Genomic DNA, 23,290 nt, shown 5'->3' with positions numbered 1-23,290 from the left:
AGCATAGTTGGGACAGAGGCTTAATGACCAAATTTTTCTTCCAGAAATGGCAGTGTGTGGAAGATGCCAGTGGAAAGCTCAAGCTACACAAATGCAAGGGAATGGCGAACTTGGCAGCTGCAGGCAATAGCAAAGGCACCTCCAACATTTTGCCAAAGTATTACAGCAGGAATAGCGAAGACTGCAATTGTGAAGAGAACGAATACAAGCTGAGCCATGTTGGACGGAGAAAGAAACTCTTCTCCAAGAAAAGTAAGCGAACCCACTGTGTCTTCTGTCTCTGCCTTGGAAAACTCTTATGAATTTGTTCACTATCACACATAAGTTACCTGATTTTCATGGGTATTGAATTTTGTGTGCCTCATATTGGACAATTAGATTTGAAAACATCTCTATCTGTAGGAAGAGGAGTGTTTTGATCTGAAATAGGGTCCTTTTATTTGTCTTTCAAAGCTGGGAAATGCAGTACGCAGCCTGAAATGGCAAGTAGCACGTTCTTACATAGACCATGAAACACGAACAGTGTTTTACCGTAAATACTCCAATTTTCAGTAGGTACTGCAACGCTTGCAGCTGTTACTGCAGTAATTTATTTTTAATAAGGATGCGTGTGCTTTGTTACAGAAGCCGCTTGCTTCTAACGTTCTGTCCTTGTGCTCAGTCAGCAGACGCAAGGCTGACTTTTAACCAGAGATCACGTCCAAGGGGGATGACTCTGTTTCTCGTTTCCTTGGCACAGATTAGGTGCCTTTTCAGAAAGCCCATTCCACTGGCTCTGTATTAAATCTTAGTCAGGCTAACGTCTATATTTGAAGTACATAGTCTAATTACAGATTAAAGAGGCAAACGGCAGCACAGAATTATTATTCACTTGTAATGTTTCTTTCGTCTCACTTCACAAATACAGAGCCTCAATTATTTAGCAGTTTAGTCTTTCTGTATAATGACCTGGCACAAGCTTCAAACAGAGAGGTTTAAATTGATTTTCTCCCATTATATTTGCCTTGCAAGCTGATTAGTACCTACTAAGCTAATTTTTGGTTGAAAAAAATTATTGGTTCCAGGGTGAAATTAGTCAACTATACTTGCTGTTTAAATATGTGGCACAGCAGATAACCTTTAAATACCACTAGAACCTGAAATTCAATTAACTTTTTCCTTTTTTTGAAGCCACACAGGAGAAAATTCAGTCATGGGGAGTCAAATAACAGAAGTAGATCCAAGGCACTTAAATTGTCTTCCTCTTCTCATTTAAGTGAGGGCAACATGATGCTATCTGATAATACTTAACACTTACTTAAGTACTTTTCATTTGTGTCATGCTTCCTAAACATGCTTCCTAAACTAATTTTCACAACATCCAGAGGAGGTGGTTAAGTGTATAATTATCTTTAGTTTGTGTGTGAAGGAGGCTGAGGTGAAAAAAGTAAAGATTGCTCCCTCTAGAAGAGGGATCAGAATGGTGTTTTTTCCCTGTATTCTGCTCAGAAGAGGCGGAGTTTATACTATAGCCTTCAGCTCACTTGCCTCATTGAACGGTAAGGCATAAACTTAGCAGCATAAGACAGGATCTGACAATCATGTTCCCATTGCTGTGTCTTGATATTTGACTCCACAGAGGCTTTGTTTCTCCCTCTGCCCACGTCCAAGGTGTGCCTACAGTGGAAGAGGTTAGCTTGGACCTGTTGACATAGATTCTTAGATTTGGTGTCAGCTTCTTTCACATGCATTTATCTAATAAATCACACACTGAATGCAGTGAGCACAAAGCAGTGCAATTCAAGGTAACATACCAAGGCTTTTCTGAACAGCTTACCTAGAAAGCTGGCTCGCTGGGTCGTGAATGGTAAGAGGATGACCTGAATACTGATGATGTGTATTTGGATTTTTATGATCTGTTTCATGAGACTTGGGATAAAGTGCAGTCTGTGCTGGGTTGCACAGTTCCGAGGGCATCTTTGGGGTCTGCTACTCAGAATTTGATGAGTGCATGGGATCATACTGCAGCCCTACTTGAATGCTGGTAACTGCTATTCATCAGATTGAACAATAACTAAATGCAATATAGAAGCTTCCAACTGGACTAGTCACTTCCACATTAATACTTCAGTTCACAGCAATGGTGTCATTTTGAAGGAAACACTCTGATCACTCCCTACTGTCATGCACGATAGAGGTGGATTTGCAGAGAACAATTTTGATGGATTTGATTTGATTCGAATCAAATTTTTTTTTGATCTACAGTTATTTGCAGAAAACTAAATTGGATGCCCTGCTTCTGAGGTGCATCAAGAGTATTGCAAACCCTGATAGGGGTATGAGGATTGGTCTTTCAGAAAGATTAAAACCAGTCATGTGTGATGAGAACATGTGGTCTTAGACTAGACTAAATTGCTGATAGAGGGACTGGAGCATCAAATGTTTTGATAAAATAATTGCTTTCTAACGTAGGCATGGTCTGTACCTATTGTCAGGTTTCACCAGTGCATTTAGCAGGCAAAAATGTTTTAAAAATTGAGTAAATTCAGTTGCAAAACAGACTCACGTCATGTACATTCCATTTGGGCCATGTACAAACACACAACTCCCCTGCAAAGTTTTACATGTTAGAAACACACAAGAGATGAATACTCAGTATATCTGGGTTTGAGCATCAGGAATATTTGCGTTTCTGTGTCCTCTTTATTTGCTTTAGCATGTTTTTATTTTTATAAGAAAGATGAAACAAAGCTTTGCAGTAGGAAGAAAGTTTAAAGTAATAGTGAGTTCTTAAAATCTTTGGCTGTGTTGTGGTCTATTATGTTTTTCTTGCTGTGGATTTGATCTCCTCGTCCTGTGATGAACAAGTGCATGTGATGAAAGGAGTTGTTAAGCTGCATGTGGAGAATTCATGATAGGCCACACAGATTTGTAAACAACAAACAGAAGTGTGTACAAAGGGGCTAGTGCACTTTTATTCCAATTTTCATGTCGTTTGTTTTTCTTTTGAGGTAGTCTCAGTGCTGGAGCAAAATGACCTTCTTTGTTAATAAGAAAACCACAAACACTCAAACCTGAACATCAGCTACTTTAAAGATAATACATTTGAAGTACAATTTTTAATGGCAATTGTGAGAAACTGGATGTAAGAAAAATTTTTGGTTTGTTTTTTTTCCTCTTTGAAATATCTAAGGACACAGATTCAAAACAAGATTTCTAGAAACCCCTAGGTACCTAATGCCCAAGAAAAAACACCTCTAAATCTTTATCCGTATATCTAAACACTTGAGATATTTTCAAAAATTTGACTTCAAAGCACCTAATTTTACTTTGGCATTATAGAAGAAAATGCTGCTTCTCTACAAAATTCTGGAAAATATATAGGCATTAGCGGGAAATGTCAAGCAGGAATTCATGAGGCTAGTGGTGGATATTTTCCTCGTGACATGTGTAGAAGCAGAATAAATGCATATTGGCTTATTCTATTGTCATTGTGATGCTGGAAAATACATCAGATTCATAGTTAGGTAGACCAAGTGGCAACAGGTTCTCCAAGAGTTCTCCGTCTTCTGCAGTGTTCCCGCTGAGCAGTCACGCTGCTGCTTTGGGGAAAATGCCATACGGTAGTTATAGTTGGTTACAGTCTTTGCAGTTACCCCTGAGAGAACCATCACCTCCACATCATCTCAGTGTTAAATCATGAATTTAGCAACTGTGAAATAAGTAACAAGGCTTGGGTGATGAGAGTGTGAGGAGAGTTAAATATAAACCTGAAGTCTGGGCACGTTTGTGTCAGATATGAAGTTAATGGTTTTATAATACAACATTGCCTCACTTTATCCAGTTGGATAATAATTTTGGATACTGCAGTTCATGTTTTCACTAGACAGTGTTGAAACCTGAGATGCTACCAAAAAATAGTTGTAAAAAATCAGATGTGTTTGAGTCTCTAAACTGTCTGGGGAAATGTGGACCAGAACAGTGTACTTCCTTTCAGGCTCCAGCGAAGACAAGCATGCTTGTCAAGTGGTCTGAGAAGACCTGGCTGGATGATGGGTGCACCTGAAACATGATTAGCTTTCTTAGGCTTAAATTTCTCCAGACTCCATTGCCAGACTCAATCCTCAGGATGCAACCTTTCAGCAGTACCATCTATAAGGCAGCTGGCTTCTGTAAGACCAGAGCAGGGGAGGCAGCAGGACTCACAGAGCTCACCAAAGCCAAACTTTAATAGCTTGAAAAGGGAGTAGACGTGTTTGGGGCCAAATATTTAACAACCCCAGATCTACTTGGTTTGTGGGTTGTGTACACAGGTAAATGAACTGGAGGAGGATCAGCTAATTAGACATTGGTATTTATGCTTGCAGTGGACTTTGCAGGTAGGAGAGTACAGCACAGATGACTATTGATCTTCTAAAATATTTTAACCACTTCCTCTGGAAATAATCACAGTGCTGAGCACGTTGCAGTAAAGCGATACAAGAAGTCCTTTACGAGCTGTCTCACTCCAGACCAATTTGTTTGGTGTAGGGCTGGGTTAGTGTGGCTGCAAGGGAGGAGTAACTCCTGGCTTCTAATTCTTCAGGGACGTGTGTGGACAACAGTTCCCTGCAGCTATTTGCTGAGGTCCAACATGCTAGATTGGCATATTAGACTTGGAAAGAAGGTAAATTGTTATTTGGCTGAGCTTAATAAGATGAAATGAGGGAACAATTAAAGAAATGGGAGTTTATACTTTGAATATAATTGTTAGGGTGTAGCTTTTTGGAACTTCCTCCTACTTCTGAAAAGATGGGAGTTTCCTTCTCATTTAGTCAAACGTTTCCTGATGGGTGCCCAAAATAGGGTTGGTTTTTTGGGGTGTTTTTTTTCCCTTCGGCAGTGACTCACCTGGCTTAATATCAGCAATAAACTTTGAACCACAGGTGGAAAATGTGCAAACCCAGACAATCTGCCTGGCATTCCACTTTCTGTGTGTGGCGCTGACAAGAATATGGTGTTTGGACCAGTTTCAGGTGGGAGGAGATGTTTATTTCTCTTCCCACCGTCTGCAAAATGGCTTTTGAGACTTTTGTGATCCATTTAGATTTAATGTAAGGCTTCTTGAAAAAAGTCACTGTGTTAATGCCGAAGCATGCCAATTGACACAAATATTTCTTTTGTCGATTTTAATTATTCTACCTCCCGTTCTTTTTTTTCTCTGCTTGTTTTGCTGGGGAGATTACCCATATTGAAAGTTAGCTTTTCTGTGGAGCTTGAGATTGCAAGAAGGATTGGTCTTCTTATTTGGCACATTAATTGAGTAACCCCCTTAGCAGATTGCAGAAGGAAGTCACCTTCTTGTGAGAGGTGTTGTGTGTTTCAGCTCAGTGTAAAGGAGAGGTGACCAGAGGAGTCGAGAGACTCAATTGTTTCCAGTAATGTCTTAGATGACTCCAAAACACATGTACAGAGCAAAGAGCCAGGCACTGGGCAGGGAGGAGAAGAGGGGCTATGGTACTTAGGTTGTACTTTTTTTCTCAAGGAATTAGGTGATTATTCTTAGTGTAATGAGTGACTCTCAGCAGTCGTTGGCAGTGAGCAGGAAATATGGTCAGAGATGGACCCTGTCACACAGTGCGGAAGTTTAGATATGGATTTAGACTCCGTAACTAGGATATACATTTGTGCCATTCCATACCAAACAGAAGAGGAGCTCTGGGGATTTGAGCCAGGATGAGAACTTCGGAAAGCAGTAATGGTGAAAAAATCAAAGAGAATCTCATGCTGCGTAGTGAAGATTCATAGCAAATGTTTCATTTTGCCTTTGGGCTGCGAATGCACAAGGAGAGTCTGAGGGATTGGGCAGCACTGGAGGGTGATGCTTCGTGTAGAAACTCACTGACTGTTCTGCTAATCAGGAAAATAATTGCAAAGAAAAGAATTAGATGGAGATAAAAGTAAAGATCCATATAGTAATCCCTCCTGAAATAATCGAGCATCTTACCTTGAAGAATGAGCATAGAATTGAGAAAAGGCTCGGATTGAACACTGGGAATGCATGGGACAACAACAGGGAAATGTTGCAGGGATCTCAGCACTGGGGCATTGTTTGGTGAACGGTAGAAAACAATAGCGAACTGGTCTGCAAGGACAGCCTGGGACCCTGCTGGCGTGAACTGGCGTGGTTAATTTTTTAAGGTCTTATTGCCATCTAGTGACTCCTGGGGGGAAGAGCAGAGTCGCTTTGAATGAGCTCTGCACTCTCAAAGTGATATTGTTTTTTTTCTCCCAAGGACCACAAAAAGGACCAAATTGCAACATGCTGTTTCTCCCCCTTTTATTCCTTTCATTTCCTTTTCCATGCAGAATACAAACCAAGCTATGTCCGGAATCGCTCGATCCGTTCTGTGTCTGTTGAGCTGGATGGAGCTATTTATAACTTGGGTTTAGAGGATGGCTACCAACCTGTCTTACCCAGAAACATCACCAAACGGCACAAGATGCAGAGGGCTGTTCTTCGTGAGGAGGAAGACAAAGACACGGGGGAATACAGTGGCACTGGTGGCATTGCAGAATATACAGCCCCTAACCTAATAAAAGTGACTCACAGGTGAGTGTGTGCAGTATATTCCTAAAAGCTTTTGCTGCTTAAGTGGCTGCTTTACATAAGTGGGTGTGTTAACTTGGGATAAGCATGTCGTAACCCCGTCTGGCTCAACTAAAATTCTTATTCTCATCTATACAACAGCTTTCAGTTTTGTTTTAGTTTTGTCACATACAGAAGGGCATGAAGCTACAGAAGAACTTCAGCAGTGCTTTTATGTCTTTTGCCTTTGGAGACAGTAATCACTGATCAGCACATGTTTCCAGTGAAGACAAGCAAAACTGTTTGCAACAGGTGTGTGTACACCTGTGTGAAACTGAATCTCAGTGTGCAGTAGGTACCCTGGCCTGGCTGAAGACCGAAGGCCAGGAGTATGACCTAGTTTCGTGTCATTGGTATCTCAAACACCGTATCAGTCCTAAGGGAAGAAGCAGCCTCTCAGAGCTTTCTGTAGCCAGTGCTAGGAGACAAAAATCTATATTATGAATGAAATTGGATGGACCAGGAGCATTGGGAAATGGAGGGAATTGGAGGTGAGGGAATTGACTGGGCACTCTAATAGCTAAAAATCTTTTCCTCAGTGAACAAGTCTGGGGACTGATGATGTATCTTCAACTGTACTTAATTAGTTTAGTCACTATTTCTGCTTGTGAATTATCAGGAAATCCACCAATGGTTATTGATTATGTGCATTGAATTGTTTAATGACTAGCTCATGTAAACACACTTGAGCCAGTTAGCTGCTGTTGAAATCTGTGGTTTCCATTTGACTTCTGTTTACAGGGTTAGAGACTCCCTAATACAAGGAAATGTAGCTAGGTTGACATCAGAGAATTGTACCCTCTTACCCCAAGGTAAGGGGTAAGCTCTCATCAATGCTTAGAAACCATAAATCACTATTTCTGTTTTTCTTCTGGAACAAGTTAAATTGATTTTTGCTGCCTTACTGGGTGAATCCCACATCCATACAAGGAACCGTCAGGAAGGTTGTGCATAATTCATGAAGAATCCCCAGGAACACTTGCAGAAAAGAAGGCAGTAGGACAACATGGCATGTGTTGGTTTAAAGAAAATAAAGTATTGAAAATACTCAGCTTTAATTAAAACAAGTATTCAAAAATGATTACATGGTATTTGTTGACCCCTAATAAGCTTCTCAGGTAATTCTGTCAAGGTTTTTTTTTGTTGTTTATTTGTTTCTTTTGAAGGAAATTTAAAACCTGGATTGCATTAGAAGTTACTGAAACATACGGACTTAAAATTGTCTGAGGGTATTTTGCCTTTCAGGGAGTTATCTTTGAAAAATGTTATCCCTTCTGTAGAAAATAGCAAAATTTCTTTCTTGCCTTTTTTTTTTCCTTTTCTTTATGGTGTAGTAATATATCTTATAAAGAAGTACTTTGTCCTTGCCTCTATCCCTATTATCACTTAATTATGCATTGGAAAATTGCTTCTGAGTAATGCTTTCAGCGCTTTCTAGTTAGTAGAGATTATTTATGTAGACAGACTAATGAATAAGCAAGAACTCTGTGCAGCACAATTTACATACAGAAATTAAGCAGTCAACAGGTTCTGCTTGATAGGAATATTCTTGAAGTTTTCTACTTCTGAAAAATTTCTATGGCAACTCAAGTCCAAGCTTCTTTCCTGGCTCACTGCACACACTTATTCTCTTGGATGAACATTATTTTTTTTTAATTCTGCATGTCGTTTCCACTGTGGCTTCTCTTCTGTCCTGGATTTGTGTTATTAAAACCAGCTGTTTGCACTGCTCTGTATGTGTGTATCCACTATAACAACAAACATTGTTTGCTTTTCTATGTCAAGGTGCTATATCCTGGAGAACGATACCGTTCAGTGTGACACAGATCTGTATAGATCACTGCAAGCTTGGAAGGACCATAAACTTCATATTGACCACGAGGTCAGTGATGTTACCAGTCACACGTTTTCAGTGTGTCTTTTTAGCATGGTTTTCTGTGGGCTGATAGGATCATGCTGACTGTGTCTGTCTGCCTGCCTCTGGGTACACTTGTCCCTCCCTGGAACCTTTTGAACTTGCTGGCTGGTTTCAGAGTAGATATTTCAGAGATAGTTAAGTTATTGCAAGTTTGTGAAGACAAGATACTGGGTGGAGGAAAGAACTGCAACTGGAGGCACAGGTGAGAAATGTTATAACTCTTATGAGATAAAGGAGAGACTTATAAGTGTCCTCATCCTGTGAAAAATTTCGTCTGGATCTTTTTCACATCTTATTAGCCCTCCTCCCTGAGGTACGTCTCAAAAAGAGGCCTTCAACTGTCAAACATAAGCCCAAGGAAAAGTGAGCTTCCTTAGTTTCTGTATTTCTAGAATTATTTATTTTGCTTGCTTGTGTTTAACTCTTGCACTCTGGAATTGAATTCATTTTCCTTTAGCTTGTGTATATGAAGAACCTGGAGATAATTTGCCCTATGAAATTTGCCTGTAAAACTTAATCTGACATTTTTGTCACTAATACATAAGCTGAAGCCCTTCCCACATGTTGCGCATGAAAGAGGCAGTCTTCTAAGTACCAGATAATGGTGGAACAAATGCCAAAGAGAAGCGTAAAGAAAGGACCTCCTGCAGTCTCTTCCCAAATTACATGATTTCACAGCACAGTCCTACCGTGTAAGAACCTCTTGGCCCCCATTTATGGTACAGATTGACACGTAGCAAAGCCGATAAACACTGAAAAGCTCACTAGCTCTGCTAGGTTTAAAAAAGAGCGATTTCAATATCTCCATGCTCTAAATTCTTTTTTCTTCAGAGAATGTGGGCTATATGGAGTGCCAAAGAAAATGAGAGCTCACTTCTGTTGCATTCCTGATTTAGGGTCACAGGGCTGGATTCTCTGTGTTTTTCTTGAACACTGTCCTGTCTATCGACAGCTGCCATGTGCTTCCACTAGACCTATGGTCACTGATGTCTAATGGTAGTTTTGCAGTGACTTTGTTGTTCACACTGAATTACTCACTGAGTGGAAATGGGCCAAAAACGTGTGTGAGCTAGACTGAACAAAAGCAGGAGTTTCATTTACTGAAAAAAACCATAGGTGGTTAAAAATAAACCACGTGGGTGGCACAATTAACTGCTAATCTATATCCCATGTGGCCAGATGTTGCTAAACGCTGCCATACCAAATGACAGAGCCTTGCTGCTTTTCTTTTTCAGAAGCTCTGAGGTGGGGACTTTGGAGCATTCCCTCCCCACCCCCTTCTCAGGATCATAACAGGCTGAAATTTAAGGGCTTTGTTTTCCTCGAAGTAACTTTTCTCCTCTTACAATTGTGCTGTAGAGCACAAGAGGAAAAACCACAATGGAACCAGGAGTGGTTGCCTACCTGGGGCTGTGTGCCCCCCAAGCCCCCAGAGCCACATTCCACTTTTGCATTCATAATCAAGGCAAGCAAACTACCAGTGAGTTTTCCTCCTGCTGTAGTTTCCTTTTGGAAAGGTGGATAATCTTAAAATGCTTGTTAGTGGTGGGAGTCATGGGAAGTGGTGAAAAGGAAGCATTTGATGACAACAGAGTGGATTTGAGAAGGTTAGACTAAGACTAAATCATGCTATGTTTTTTCAACCTGTATCTTTTCTGTTTTTAGATTGAAACTTTACAAAATAAAATAAAAAACCTGAGGGAGGTGAGAGGTCATCTGAAGAAGAAGCGACCTGAAGAGTGTGATTGTAACAAGATAAGGTATTTCTTGTGTACTTAAAGTAGTTACTTGTAGTGTGCAGCTGTGGTTGATTTATGTCTTCACAGGAGAGATCAGAATCTGGTTTGTTAAGTGGTTGCCTACTTATACTCCTGTATAACTCTTTCTGAGGGAGTTGGACGGCTGCAGAAGTACAAGGCCCACCTTCTGCCAGGCAGGATTTAATTGCCTCTGTGTCAAATGGTGATGATGTAACAGGATGTGTAACGTGGCTTGTAATCCAGTTAGTTATGCTCCTGTACTGCAGATGCTGCTATTAGATACCAGAGATTAATATTTTAAGCTGCAGGCTTTTTTCAGAAAAAAAACCTTGTTTTTCACAAGGGCAAATTGTCAATATGGTGCTGCTTTAAAAAGAATAGTATATAAAGTATATGGAATAATAGGGTGGGGAGATGAGATAATTTCTTCCCATTCAATTTCTTCCATGCTGGATGTATTATCTCATAGGATGCAATTACTGCAATATTTCGCAGTGATGCCAGGTAGGAGAAGCAGGAATTTAACGGTGCAGAGTAACCAGATGTTTGTAACCACCACTGACTTAGTGCACCAGATCTTTTTGTTCCCTAGTGCAGGTGATTTGTGAATTTTAAGTGCAGCAGGCAACACTGAAATAGTGATTATGCATTAAGGTCTCCGCGTGGTTGGTTTCTCATATAGCCAAATATTTGCAAAATGCCCATTGATTGCGTAGAAAGAAGGTTCAAGCACACCTGGATCCTTCTGGGGAGCAAGCAAGCTCTTGCTCTGCAAATAAGGGCAGCAGAAAACCTTTCAAAATCAAACGTTAACCCAAACAGAATTTGCCCCCAAGAAAGATGTTCGGAAAGAAACCCGGAGCAGCTGCTCCTGATCAGAGTGATCAGAGAGCGATCTCCGAGGCTGCTGTGAGCCAGATGTCACCAGGAGTACAGCAGCCACACAAGTATCACAAAAAAAGCTGTACTTGGATGTACTCAGAACCACGAGGCAGCCGTGCCGTGATCCGTGGCTAAGGCAGCTTCAGCCAAGTCGCCTCTGTGCGTCCATGGACGACACTGTCCCGTTGGTATAACGGAATGAGGTTTTGAGCCATAATACCTGGAGACCCAAAATACTCTGCAGCCATGAGGTACGTAGTCATTGCCCATGTGGATTCTGCAACATGGCTTCAGCAAGGGATAACTAAAATATGGCGAACACCAATTTCCTGGGTTCTGTCATGTCAACCCATACATGGAAAACGCGTCAAAAAGTGTTTAAAATGAAATCATACTATTCCAATTGGGAAATCCCCCAAAAGTTGATATTGTTTTATAATCCACTGTGTTCAAGACTGGTGATAACAACTGATTTTATTTAATATATACTGTAATGATGAAGCTCTGGTTTTAGTAGTGAATATTTTATAGTAAATGTAAAGAATGTTATATTTTTTAGGCCTAATATAGGAAGCACTTATCTTTGTGAAGAGCATTATTCAGATGAATAATCCCACTAAAATCAGTGAAGTTAATCATCTGAGTTATATATGTTTAAGTGTTTGCAGAATTGCATAGAATTAGAATTTAGGATTTAGGATTAGTTCATGAAACACCCAGTGTCTGTGCAAGATAAAAAAAATGACTGAAGATAGATAGTTCTTTACTAATTTTATTTTGTTAATTTGCTATAAGCATTAAATTTATTAAAGCTCCCAGTAGCATTAATAATTTCAAAATTTGTTTTGTTTTAAAGGGAATTTTATTCTGACAACTAAATTCTGATGTACTGCTTAGAAAATAACATTTATTGAACTTTGTTTTTGCTGATTTGTGTGGGTAGTAACTTTATCAGTCATAAAATATTGCCATTGATTTAGGCTGTTCTGTCTTTTTTTAACTTTGCAAACTAGACAGAAAGGAAATGTCTGCAAAATCTTGTGAGAGTTTCTGGAGACAGATCCATCCAGCTAGAATGTGTGTGTCTGCTGCCACCCTCCATATCTCAGACTATATTAGACACTGCTATTGCTGGGACAGTTCCATGCATCTTGTTAAAGTTCTCCTGGAACTTCTATCTAGTAACAATGGAGGAAAGAAGCAACCCTACAAAGTGTAACTGGTATTTAAATTCTTTCATTTAGAAGGAAAACGTCAGGAAGGTGGTATGAGCTTGTCATCTGAACAAATTAGTGAATATGCAGGTGAAGAAAAGTTGTAATTGAATTATAAATCTATTGATTTTATCTGCGGATAAAATCATGTGCGGAAACAAGAACCGATGACAACGGAAATTGAAAATTGTAGCTGGAATCGTCTGTGCCCACCTATTGCAATACAGCATGAAGGCACCAGATGTCACTGTGCACAGTGATGTAAGGAGAGAAAGAGGCACAACACGGCTCAGAAGGGCCTGACCCAGTCTAACAAAGCTGCGTTGTGTTCACAACATGTGTAGATGAGTTGCAGGGAGATGTGACACTGGATTAAATCTGCTTCAAATCCAGGAGGAAAGTGTGGTATGAACAGGAGCAATTGTCGTCCCGTTGCTCATCAACAACACTGTTTTTGTTTTCCAGTTACCATTCAAAACACAAGAGCAAACTGAGGCACAAGGGATCTAATCTTCATCCTTTCAAGTAAGTGAAGGCCTGTTCCTTTGAAAGAGGAAATGCAAAGACATTAACATTGAGTCCATGCACACCAGGTACAAACTCAGCAAAAGCAGTACCTTTTCATTTCTCCTGTATTAAAAAGAAGAAACACACAGACACCTGGGCAAGGAACTAAGCCGCTGTTGAAATGCTTGTAAATTCTGAGATGAGGCTCCTGGTTTGAGAAATGTCACATCACAGACTTTAAACAAGCCTATAAGCCCCTTTGGCTTCATTTTTTTTTTTTCCCAATGCCATTGAATTGCAGAGTCATATCTAGAGCCATTTGGAAGAGAAGCCATTTAATTAAAAAATACCGGTTATTTCTTTCTCTCAAAGCAGCTTATTTTATTAGCTGCTTCATTTTTTTTAGGTATGTTCAAGTATAACAGAGTCTGCATGACCCTAATGTTTCGTGTGTGCAGGAAAGCCCTACAGGAGAAGGACAGACTGTGGCTGCTCAGAGAGCAAAGACGAAAGAAGAAACTGCGCAAACTGCTGAAGAGAATAAAAAATAACGACACGTGCAGCATGCCTGGTCTGACCTGCTTCACCCACGACAACCAGCACTGGCAAACTGCTCCCCTCTGGACACGTAAGGATACTTTAAACTAAGCAACAGGCAGGCACGTCCCAGCTAGGCTGGGCAGGGGTGCTGGGCCACCAGCAGTTATCCGTGTCATTAGTTCTGTAGCCGCAGCTGCACAGCCTTCCTCATACCGAGTAATCTCTGTTTCAGTGTTGGCATTGTCCTTGCACGAAAGGCAAGGGGGTTAAAAGCAACTTCAAATTGTGTACGGTACAATTGTGTGTAGTGTCTCACCATCTGGAATGTTTCCCAGCCAGGGAAGATGGGGAAAGCAACGAGCCAAGCTATTGCTTAAGTTACTTACGTCGTGTGGGTTAGGTATGCGTGGAGGAAGCTGATGGTGGAAGGCATTCTCTGCTTTAGAGCGGAGGAGTCAGAGAGAGTAATGGTGTATGAATAAAGTAATATCACAAACAGAAAGTGATAAACTGCCTAAAGACAGCAGCGTGTAGCTTATGTCTTTACAACTCTTGAATTTGCAGTGGGCCCTTTCTGTGCCTGTACCAGTGCCAACAACAACACATACTGGTGTTTGAGGACAATCAACGAGACCCACAACTTCCTGTTTTGTGAATTTGCTACTGGATTTTTGGAGTATTTTGATCTCAATACTGATCCATATCAGGTACCTGATCATAGAAAGCTCTAGAAATACATCATTGTTCCTTATTGCTGATAAATTGAAATAGCACAGTATTGGTGCAGGATGTAGCTGAGGCCCAAATCACTGAACATAGTGTGATTTGGTTTCTTTCCTGTTACAAATAAACCACATGTATTCCATATATGAAAGCTACCAAACTACAGAGCAATAGTTCCTAACAAGCACCTCTGTTTATTGCAGCTAATTAATGCAGTGAATACGCTAGATAGAGACGTTCTCAATCAACTGCATGTCCAGCTCATGGAACTAAGAAGCTGCAAAGGGTATAAACAATGCAATCCAAGAACCAGGAACATGGATCTGGGTAAGTGCCTCTCCTATTACACTCAAAAACTCCGCAAAGGAAATGGAGCTTACATACCATTATGAAATTTGTATCAGTCAAATGGATTTTAGTATTTATTTATACAGCATTCCAACTGAAGGCACAATTTTTAGAAACCCTTCTCTTAGAGGCAGTACAGTCCATGCATCCTTCTGGTAAAATGCCTTAAAAATAACTGACTTCAAAAAGGGCACCAGTGCTTAAGCAGCTCAGTTTTGCCCTACCTGTGCTAATGCAAGGTAGTTGTGAAATAACAGCCCATCTAAGAAGGGTTGCATTGTGCTCTTGTAACTATGGACTTAAATTCCAAATAGCAAAATGACCCTTTACTCTTGTTCTAGGTTAGTTTCATCCTTTCCTGTGCATTAAACGTTCTCTGGGTCTACTCAATGGATCTGGTTTTTATACTGCTTGTGATTTTTTTTTTTTTTTTTTTTAATGTTTAATGATGATAGCAAACTGAAAGGTACAGTTACTTGTATTTCTTCCTTTTAAATTGTATTTCTTATACACCTTAGTACAATTAAATTGACATAAGAAATGCTATTTTTTAAAAAATCATAGCCTTTAGAGATTGAAGACTCCACCTCAAAAACACTGTTATCTACCCATCCACCAAAGCCCAAAATATTATTTCGGGTCTTACTTAGTACAGACACCACACAGAGCTGCACATTTTGAAATCAACAGGTTTTGGTATTTAAATACACTACTGAAGGATGTTTACAGAAAACTTTCAAAGATATCTATCTCGATTTACAACCCATTTTACCTAGAATAAGGGATTAAATAAAAAAATAACTGCTCCAGTTAACACATATGGAAATATTTATCATGGCAATACGTGTTAATCTGTTAATATTCTCAGGTCTTTTTTAAAATTGTGCCTTACCCAATACCTTATTCTGTTGCAGGCAATGGTTAGTAACATTGTTAATTTTTCCTTATCTAGGGCTTAAAGATGGAAGCTACCAGCAGTACAGGTACATGTTTTAAAAAGTTAAATTACTATTCTTAAGTACTACCTTCATGCTGAAGGAGTTAGGAGTGTGGGATTGGGAGCCACATGGACAGACGCTGCCTGGGACGGCCTTCGCAAGATCGTTCCATCCCAGTTACTTTGAAACACTGGAGCTATTTCTATTTCAGTGTTAGAGCATGTTCTAATATTTGTAGTCAAAATTCAGGCTTAACCCCTTCTCCTTCCTCATCGCTCAGACTGTAGTGCTGGTGGTTTTCTTGGTGATGGTTAACTTTTTTCTCCTTTTGCTGCTTGAAAATTAGGCAGTTTCAGCGTCGAAAGTGGCCAGATGTGAAGAGACCCTCATCTGCCAAGTCACTGTGAGTTGGGAGCAGTTCACAAAAAGCATTAAGCTTTTAGTTATCTTTCTTTTCTTCACTTCTCTTTTTGCATGCAGCACCTTTATATAACATCATCATCTATTCTCACAGAATGCTTAAGTGACAAGTTCTCTAGATTATGCAAGAAATATGATGCTGCAATCATTAGAGACAACTACTGCTGTACCTCTTACTGCATGTAACCTCTTGGTACATGTTTTCTGGGGCTCTAGGAGCCTTAAGGTCAAGGCAATCTCAAACTCGAGCAAATGTAGACGCTCAGTTGAATAAACCAATTATGATTAACTACCATTAAATATCAGAGACCATTATATTGGTTTTGTCTAAATTTAAACTTGCAGCAGCTACCTAGTGGGCTTTCACATCCAGAAAGAAAAAAAACTGATTGCAATTTCTCAGAGTAGAGAGAATATTATGCGTTTTCTTGCTGTTTATCCAACCACAGCCTCACGTGTTGTGAGAAAAAAAAACAGGTTAGAACAGAAAGTAGACTATGAGACAGATCTGTACATTTTTATTCTGATATTATACTAAAATATATATTTTTAGGCTTTTTGCTTACTTAACTGCCCTTTAAAACTTGAAGGTGATATTCAGTTCTCAACTTGCCAAAGCCCAAAGGTGAGATAGAGATTTAAAGACACGAAAAATAGTTACCTTTGCCATGCCAGTTACTGTCTCCGAATCTCCCTTTAAAAAGACGGTTGAGACTTCAGCTCGTTAAAAATCCTAAGGTGCTCTCAAATTGTGCAGTAAAAACATGCACATTACTAGGCACAGTCTCTCGTTCTCAGCTCACCCAAGAGGATTTGCTCATTTAATGGCAGTATTTCCATTTCTAGTTGAAGAGCTCCAAGACTGGCTTTAGAACCAAAATGAAGTTAGAATTAATGAGATACAGGTTTTGTACAGGTTGAAGATTCAAACATAGTTGGATTGTTTTTGTGATACACGTGATATATTTTTATAGGTGGTCCACAGTGTTTCAATTTTTTCCTGCATGGAACCCTGAAAAATATATTTCTAACTACTTCCTAGTAGAATGTTATACACTAAATCGTGTTTGTTTTTATTTTAAAGAGGACAACTGTGGGAAGGATGGGAGGGCTGACCTCCCCCAACTGACTGCTGCACCTCCATGAGGATACAAACTGGCTGCAACTTGAATCCATGTACAGACTAAATGAAAACGTGTATGACTTCAGAAAGAATTATAATATTAGCCTGGAGGACTGGATAAACTTTGAGGCTGAAATAGATAGAATGTTTGCACTGGTGAGTGAATGAAATAGATGCAGTGAAATTATTGGAGATGCTGTCAGAAATACAGGTCTCAAATCCACTATTGTACCTGCTTTTTGCTTTGGATTATACCTCACCTGCTTCACAAGGCATTGTACTTCAAGGCACCACTAACACTGATCCAGCATTGACAGAAGAGCAAACACAGCCACATCCCAAAGAGGATTGCCATCCCAGTGGGCAAAGGGTGCACAAAGGCAGCGGAAGTGAACTTTGAACATTTTTCAGTTCAAGCCCACTTTCAGATGTCATGAGGGAAACTGCAAAGGCAAGTATAACTCTAAAGCAAGATTTAGAAAACATGGACACTTTTGCTTCTAACTGGAGTAAAGGTAATGGTGGAAAAGAACTTTTAAGAGATTCAGGAGTTGAAATGAACAGCATTGAATATTCTCAACACCGTGATATTCCTCAAATTTCCTCTGAGGATACATTTTAGTTCCACATCTACTTGTTCATCTTATTGACACCTCTAGGACAATTAGAGAAAATCTTGACTAACAGACACCGGATTCTTGGAGGGGTTGTGTAAATACTGATCAATATACTGTTTGAAAATAAATTCCTTCAGGTTGTGAAGAATTTTGTTAATAAAGAGAGTGGAATGCCCCCACATTCATTTCTCAAAACGTTACTTCATGTTGCATAGTACATTTCAGAATTTATTCATTTTTAAAAGTACTGAAAAATTTCAGTAAATGTACATCTTGAATTTTAATGAAATCAGATTTGTATGAAGTTTTTTTATGTGGTGATATTATATTGTATGTTCAAAACCAAAACAATTCCTTTGAGAAGGCAGCATTTGCTTAGTAGTCTAGCTTTTACATACATTTTTAAAAAAGGCAGCTCCAAGAAGTTCAATACTTGTAGCCAATAATCTAGTTATAGTTTAGTCTACAAAACAGTAGATGTTCTGAATGACAGTTACTGTTTAAAGGCTTTTAAAGGGAAAAAAACCCATCATTTTACTAAGGAAGCACAGTGTACAGAGTCTATTTGAGTATTTTCATAAAGGCATTATTAAATACATTGTAGTACAGGCACTAGCAGTGATATTTGTATTTATAATTTTTTTTTCATGTTAATCTGCTACCTGTTTTAAAGGCACATGCAGGAAGGAGCTCATGTGACAGATTCGACCAACAGTGGCCTTCACTCTTAACAAAGAGGTACTTTTTTTGAAAACACAAACTTGTACTTCTAGAAACACCGTGTAAAAAGTACATCATGGAAATTATTTTGATACCCTTCCTGTTTACACATTAGGGAATTCAAGAGGAATTACTTCACAAAGGAAGTACCACGCCCCCATACTCAAAAAATATACTTGAATTTTCACTGTGTGTGCTATATAATAAAACTAGGCTTGAGCTTGTATTTGTAACACATGTGAATAACTCAAATACACTTCCCAAACTTTTCTTGCAAGTTTTTTTAATTATGGAAGTAATATATGATTGTCTGTCTTAATCTAGCCATAGATCTTGTTTATAACCTGTTACAGATTTCATGTCCTGTCAGAAACATCTGCTAGATGATGAGATCCTAGATCAATACAAGTAAGTAAAAAATACTGACTTTAAACTCACTAATAGAAACACATTTTTGCTGATTTGCAGAGAAGTGTTAGCTGTCTACCAGTTCCCGTGAGTGTGCAGGAAGAATAATAGGTTAGATGAAAAAAATATTTGCACTTACCTTTTTTTTTGTGTTCAGCCTGTAGTCTTTGGCAAGATGAGTGAAAAAGTGTGGAAGTCCTGCACGGCCAGTGTTACTGCTCCTGCTTGAAAAGTTACCGTGTCCCTTTGTACAAAATATTGAGCTGTGGCACTCAAGCAGCAGCTACTATTTATGAAAAGGTAGGTTGTTGCCAACTGACGGGGAAAGCTACCCCCTCTTCTCTCTCAGCCCTGCTAAAAACTGCTATTTAAGCTGAAAAGGACATAAATTCCACTCGGTGTCAATGCAACTTTAGTTGCTAAACGGGTCTCATAGGAGGAGGGTCTGAGTTGTTATCCCCTTAGCTTTTATGGCTAACTGGGAGCAAATTTAAATCATTTGCTATACATAGCTTTCCTCAGTAATAGCACCAGATTTTCTCTGACCATTCCAGGATACAGTTATCAGTGTTAGTAATACTTAAGTGTTAGACAGCTTATATACTGTGTCACCAAGTTCTGATTTTAAATAGAAACCTTTATTTACATTATTATTAACATCCAAACACAAAAATCAGAAGAGCAGTAATACCTTACAACCAACTCTTTTATAAATCAGTCCCCGTGATTTTTCTGTTTTGCAAAATAAAGATACAGATATTTCAAGCAATACTTATAATGTAAACTAAACTTAAATGCAATTCTCAATACTGTATGCCTTCTCCTGAGAATTTTTAAAGATATTGCTCTCAGAATTACATGGTTTCATACTTGCTGTATCATTCTGTCATCTGGTAGTCCGCACATAAATTCTAAAATAAAATGTGTGCTAATTGGTATAACATTCAAATAGTTTTGTCTTATGACTGAAAAATGGTCCTGATTTCCTAACTTTAAAAGCAGAATTTTAGGCCAAGACTGGAAAAAACTACTACATATTAATTTTATAAAAACATGGTTTCTGTGATCAAAAGGGCAACAGAGACATGTAGCAAAACGACGCTCATTGTGCAGCAGTGACCAGAGGTGGTTGTACTTCCTCATTGTTCTCTTAAAATGTTTTACACAGGTTGGTTTTTAAAAACATTCAGAAAAATCTGCTGTTATAGAACCAAAACAATTGGTGGAGATACTCAATGTCAACAGATTTCGAGGTCCGTTTTATTTACTGCAATAGGTAAGATTCTCAAAATAGATTCAGTATTTAGGATCAGTGCTGCCAAGAAAGATGTCATCAACGCATTTTAAAAATGCCCCCCTCCCCCCCCCCTTAATCAAGTTTAAACTAAAAATCTTTGGATTCAGCAAAAGAGTAAGTACTGGAAAGCTCCAACATTCTAAACACAGATGAGAAAATGATGATCCTTTATAACATCAGTCAGGTACCAGTTATACACAGATGTATAAATAGAATCACTCATTTAAAAAAAAATTAAAAGGGCATGATGTATAAAGTAGTATTATAGTCTAAGAGCTCACCTAATGAAAGCAATCAGGGTTTGTAGTTTCCATCAATATAATGAACAACTACAAAATATACAAGAAAGATTGTTCTACTCTGATTTGTTATAAAAAGCAAGGGATTGTTGCCTTTCAACTTCAGTAGGCAGCACTTACTTACTCAACAAATAGATATGTTCTAAGAAATAAAAAAGAGGATAAAAGTTCCTTAGGCTTTTAAAAGCTTGGCATTAAAAAATACACGTGAATTGAACTGTGAAGGTTTCAAATAAATACCATCACCTAATCTATATACTCAGTACTAATTGCAGAGACAGGGTTGCATACAGTAGATTGACTGAATCTACATTCCCTTTGGAACACAACTGGCTGTATGCTAAGGATGAACTTTTTGAGAATATTTCTAAAGTTATTTCTATTAAAATGGAAGATCACTAAATATTCTGAACAATAAAACCACCTCTTGCTTACAAGTACCAAGAAGAAGCAATCAAGAACACAGATATTTTTCCTTACTCACTTGGGAGAAGTTGGTTTTCCATTACACGGGGAACAACAGAACAAAAAGCACCACACGTCCTAAACATTTCCGGGTCATCCCTTATGGAAGTTTAGAGGTTTGACTCGGCATAACTGCCTGAAACTGGAAAAACTGCAAAGGGATCTTCATTTCAAGGAACCAAAATAAAAGGGAGGGGGAAAACTATCAGCAAATAGCATTAATAAAGTTGTAACCAGACTTAAATACTGATATGAGAGAAACCTGCTTAGAAAATACATTCATTACTATTAGAACAATGCAATGAGGTGCAGACGTTTGGTTAAAGTGTGGCTTAATATCCTTAAAGATTTCTGGATGTCATGTAACAACAAATATTTTGCAACAGACAAACTTTTTTGAAGAACATTTAGAGTTTGTTAAAATTGACCAAAAAGACACAATCCAGATTCATCAACTGAAAAGGCAACATATATAGAAAGACACGACTGTCATGACAAGTCGTAACGTCTTACAACGCAGAGCCTTTTTGTCAAACTGTAAAAAGAAATGTAACAAAGTGCTCACAGGTGGAGAAAGCATTTACAACTGGTCTTTTATAAAAAGCTATTATGTTAAAGATGTAAAAATAAATGAAGGGTTGAAGACCAAAGAAGAGAAAGACGTGGGCCAAAGTCACCCAGCTTCAAAGTCATTAAATTTAATTTAAAAAAAAAAAAAAAAAAAATCTATTTGGACCTCAACTACACTGAGTTTACAGAAATCAATTTTGTTAAATATTTAGCTTCACAAACTCTGCAAAAATGAGTTAGTGACCTACAAAAGTCATATATAATACATTATCTTAAAGATCATATTTACAAAATTTATTCACAAAAAGACTGCAAAATTCTGATTCAGACTGCAGTGCCTTGCCTTGAGTTTTCTGAAGTTATTTTCCAAAAGATGAAAGATTATTGCTCTAATTTCCATACACAGAAAACATTACATTATGCAGTCTTTTCAAATAATTCTTAAGAGATTGTGTTTGAGAAGGAACGTGAGTACACCCTACCTTCATATTAAGTCCTTATCAAAGATATTGCATTAATCCATTATATAGTCTTTTATAAAGTGCACTCAGCTGCACATCAATATGTAAATATTAGTCACAATTGTGTTTAAATAATTTAAATTTATTATCCTCTTTTTCTACCCCTTGGCTTCAACGGACAGGATTTTGGACTAGTATGTGTCAAATCATTTTGCACTGCTACTTTGCTTGGGAAGTCCTGACTCTTGGGGGTAACAGATTAAAAGCAGCATTTATATTCGGGAATTAATATAATAAAGAGTCAAGGCTAGGAACTACATTCTCTGTCAGATGTTGTTACTAGAGAAATCAGAAAATTCTTATCACCGTGACTTCTCCAGGCACTTTTGTTTGCCTGTAGTTAAAGGGCTTTGGATGCTACAGGAAATGGATAAGGTGTGCCAGGAGTCTGCCCATCGTGTCTACGAAAACGCCGTTGCCAAATTCACATTTCTAGAGGCAGAGCGCCAGAAACATGTACGACCTTTTTTGTACACCACAATACACAGTAACGCGCAGACTGCTGCTACTAAAATTTTTTTTGTTGTTTGTTGGTATTTTTTCCGCTGAATGAAGTAACTCAGGACATCATGGTGATTAACAGGGAGGATCAGGTATTGCCATCAGGTGGGTACGGGCTGCTGTGAAGAACGTGTAGCTTTCCTTTGTGGTACTAGTGCATCGTTAATACAGCGCCTTTTGTTTGAAGAGATGGTTCTCAGTGTCAGCAGTATTTCTGTTAAAGAAAAGAAGAAATAATCATCACAGAAAACAAAAAATACTTTTGCTGAAAAAAAAAACAGTCAACATACTGCATTTTGAAGAGGAAAGTACCGACAGTCAATTTCTATGCAAAATAGCATTTCAGTGCTCCGCTTTGAAGATAAATTTATAGAAAATAAATGCTGTCTCAGAATTTCCTAAACATGTTATTTGGCTATCTTCACTGTGTGACGTTTGGGGTTGGAAAATCTGACAATTTCACTTTCACTTTCCCCCTTTTTATAAAATCTACTCGTTATATCAAGGTCCTCCAATACCTTACTTATCCTCTAGAAGTCCTCTGATTATTTTGCCTGCTTCCTGACGTACCTTACACAAAATTTCATAAGGTACTTTCTACTTGAATAAATATCTCAATATTACATTGCTCAGCCTTGGTATTTTGTGGAAAGATTACAGAAAAAAAATTATTTAGTGTTTCAGCCTTCTGTGCAGTGCCTGTTATTAGCTTAAGTATGGGACCTAAATTATTTTCCATAGTTTCTTACTATGCATACACAAGCTATTACAAGTTACTATAAGAGTAAGTATCATCCTCAGCTTCTGTCAGAAGGAGGATGCTGTGCTATCAGGATTCTTGGTCTCACTCACAGAGCTATTATACATCATCTTTTATGTCTGCTGAAGACGCTTTTAACAGTCTCCATCTTT

General features: G+C 38.6%; 2 protein-coding genes across 5 annotated transcripts in view; one reads left to right on the top strand and one right to left on the bottom strand.

The window, feature by feature from the left end:
* The window catches only part of SULF2 (sulfatase 2), a 62,475-nt gene extending 45,503 nt beyond the window's left edge, over window positions 1-16,972 (top strand). The window contains exons 10-20 of one of the 3 annotated variants that reach the window (XM_009983395.2): window positions 45-252; window positions 6,328-6,571; window positions 8,393-8,489; window positions 10,191-10,285; window positions 12,847-12,906; window positions 13,347-13,516; window positions 13,993-14,135; window positions 14,355-14,478; window positions 15,461-15,482; window positions 15,784-15,840; window positions 16,942-16,972. In XM_009983395.2, coding sequence (XP_009981697.2) covers window positions 45-252; window positions 6,328-6,571; window positions 8,393-8,489; window positions 10,191-10,285; window positions 12,847-12,906; window positions 13,347-13,516; window positions 13,993-14,135; window positions 14,355-14,478; window positions 15,461-15,482; window positions 15,784-15,840; window positions 16,942-16,972 — 1,251 coding nt within the window. Of the gene's footprint in view, window positions 1-44; window positions 253-6,327; window positions 6,572-8,392; window positions 8,490-10,190; window positions 10,286-12,846; window positions 12,907-13,346; window positions 13,517-13,992; window positions 14,136-14,354; window positions 14,479-15,451; window positions 15,483-15,783; window positions 15,841-16,941 lie in introns of all 3 variants that reach the window. The other 2 variants (XM_009983393.2, XM_086622749.1) reach the window with 2 other exon arrangements.
* Window positions 16,973-19,358: 2,386 nt separating this feature from the next.
* The window catches only part of NCOA3 (nuclear receptor coactivator 3), an 84,625-nt gene continuing 80,693 nt past the window's right edge, over window positions 19,359-23,290 (bottom strand). For both annotated transcript variants that reach the window (XM_086623192.1, XM_086623193.1), the window contains exon 24: window positions 19,359-22,592. In XM_086623192.1, coding sequence (XP_086479318.1) covers window positions 22,581-22,592 — 12 coding nt within the window. In that variant the 3' untranslated portion in view covers window positions 19,359-22,580. The remainder of the gene's footprint in view (window positions 22,593-23,290) is intronic.

This window comes from Tauraco erythrolophus, chromosome 18, assembly GCF_009769465.1.
Source record: "Tauraco erythrolophus isolate bTauEry1 chromosome 18, bTauEry1.pri, whole genome shotgun sequence".
In the NCBI taxonomy this organism is placed as follows: Eukaryota; Metazoa; Chordata; class Aves; order Musophagiformes; family Musophagidae; genus Tauraco; species Tauraco erythrolophus.
This window is presented reverse-complemented; position numbering and strand designations above follow the sequence as displayed.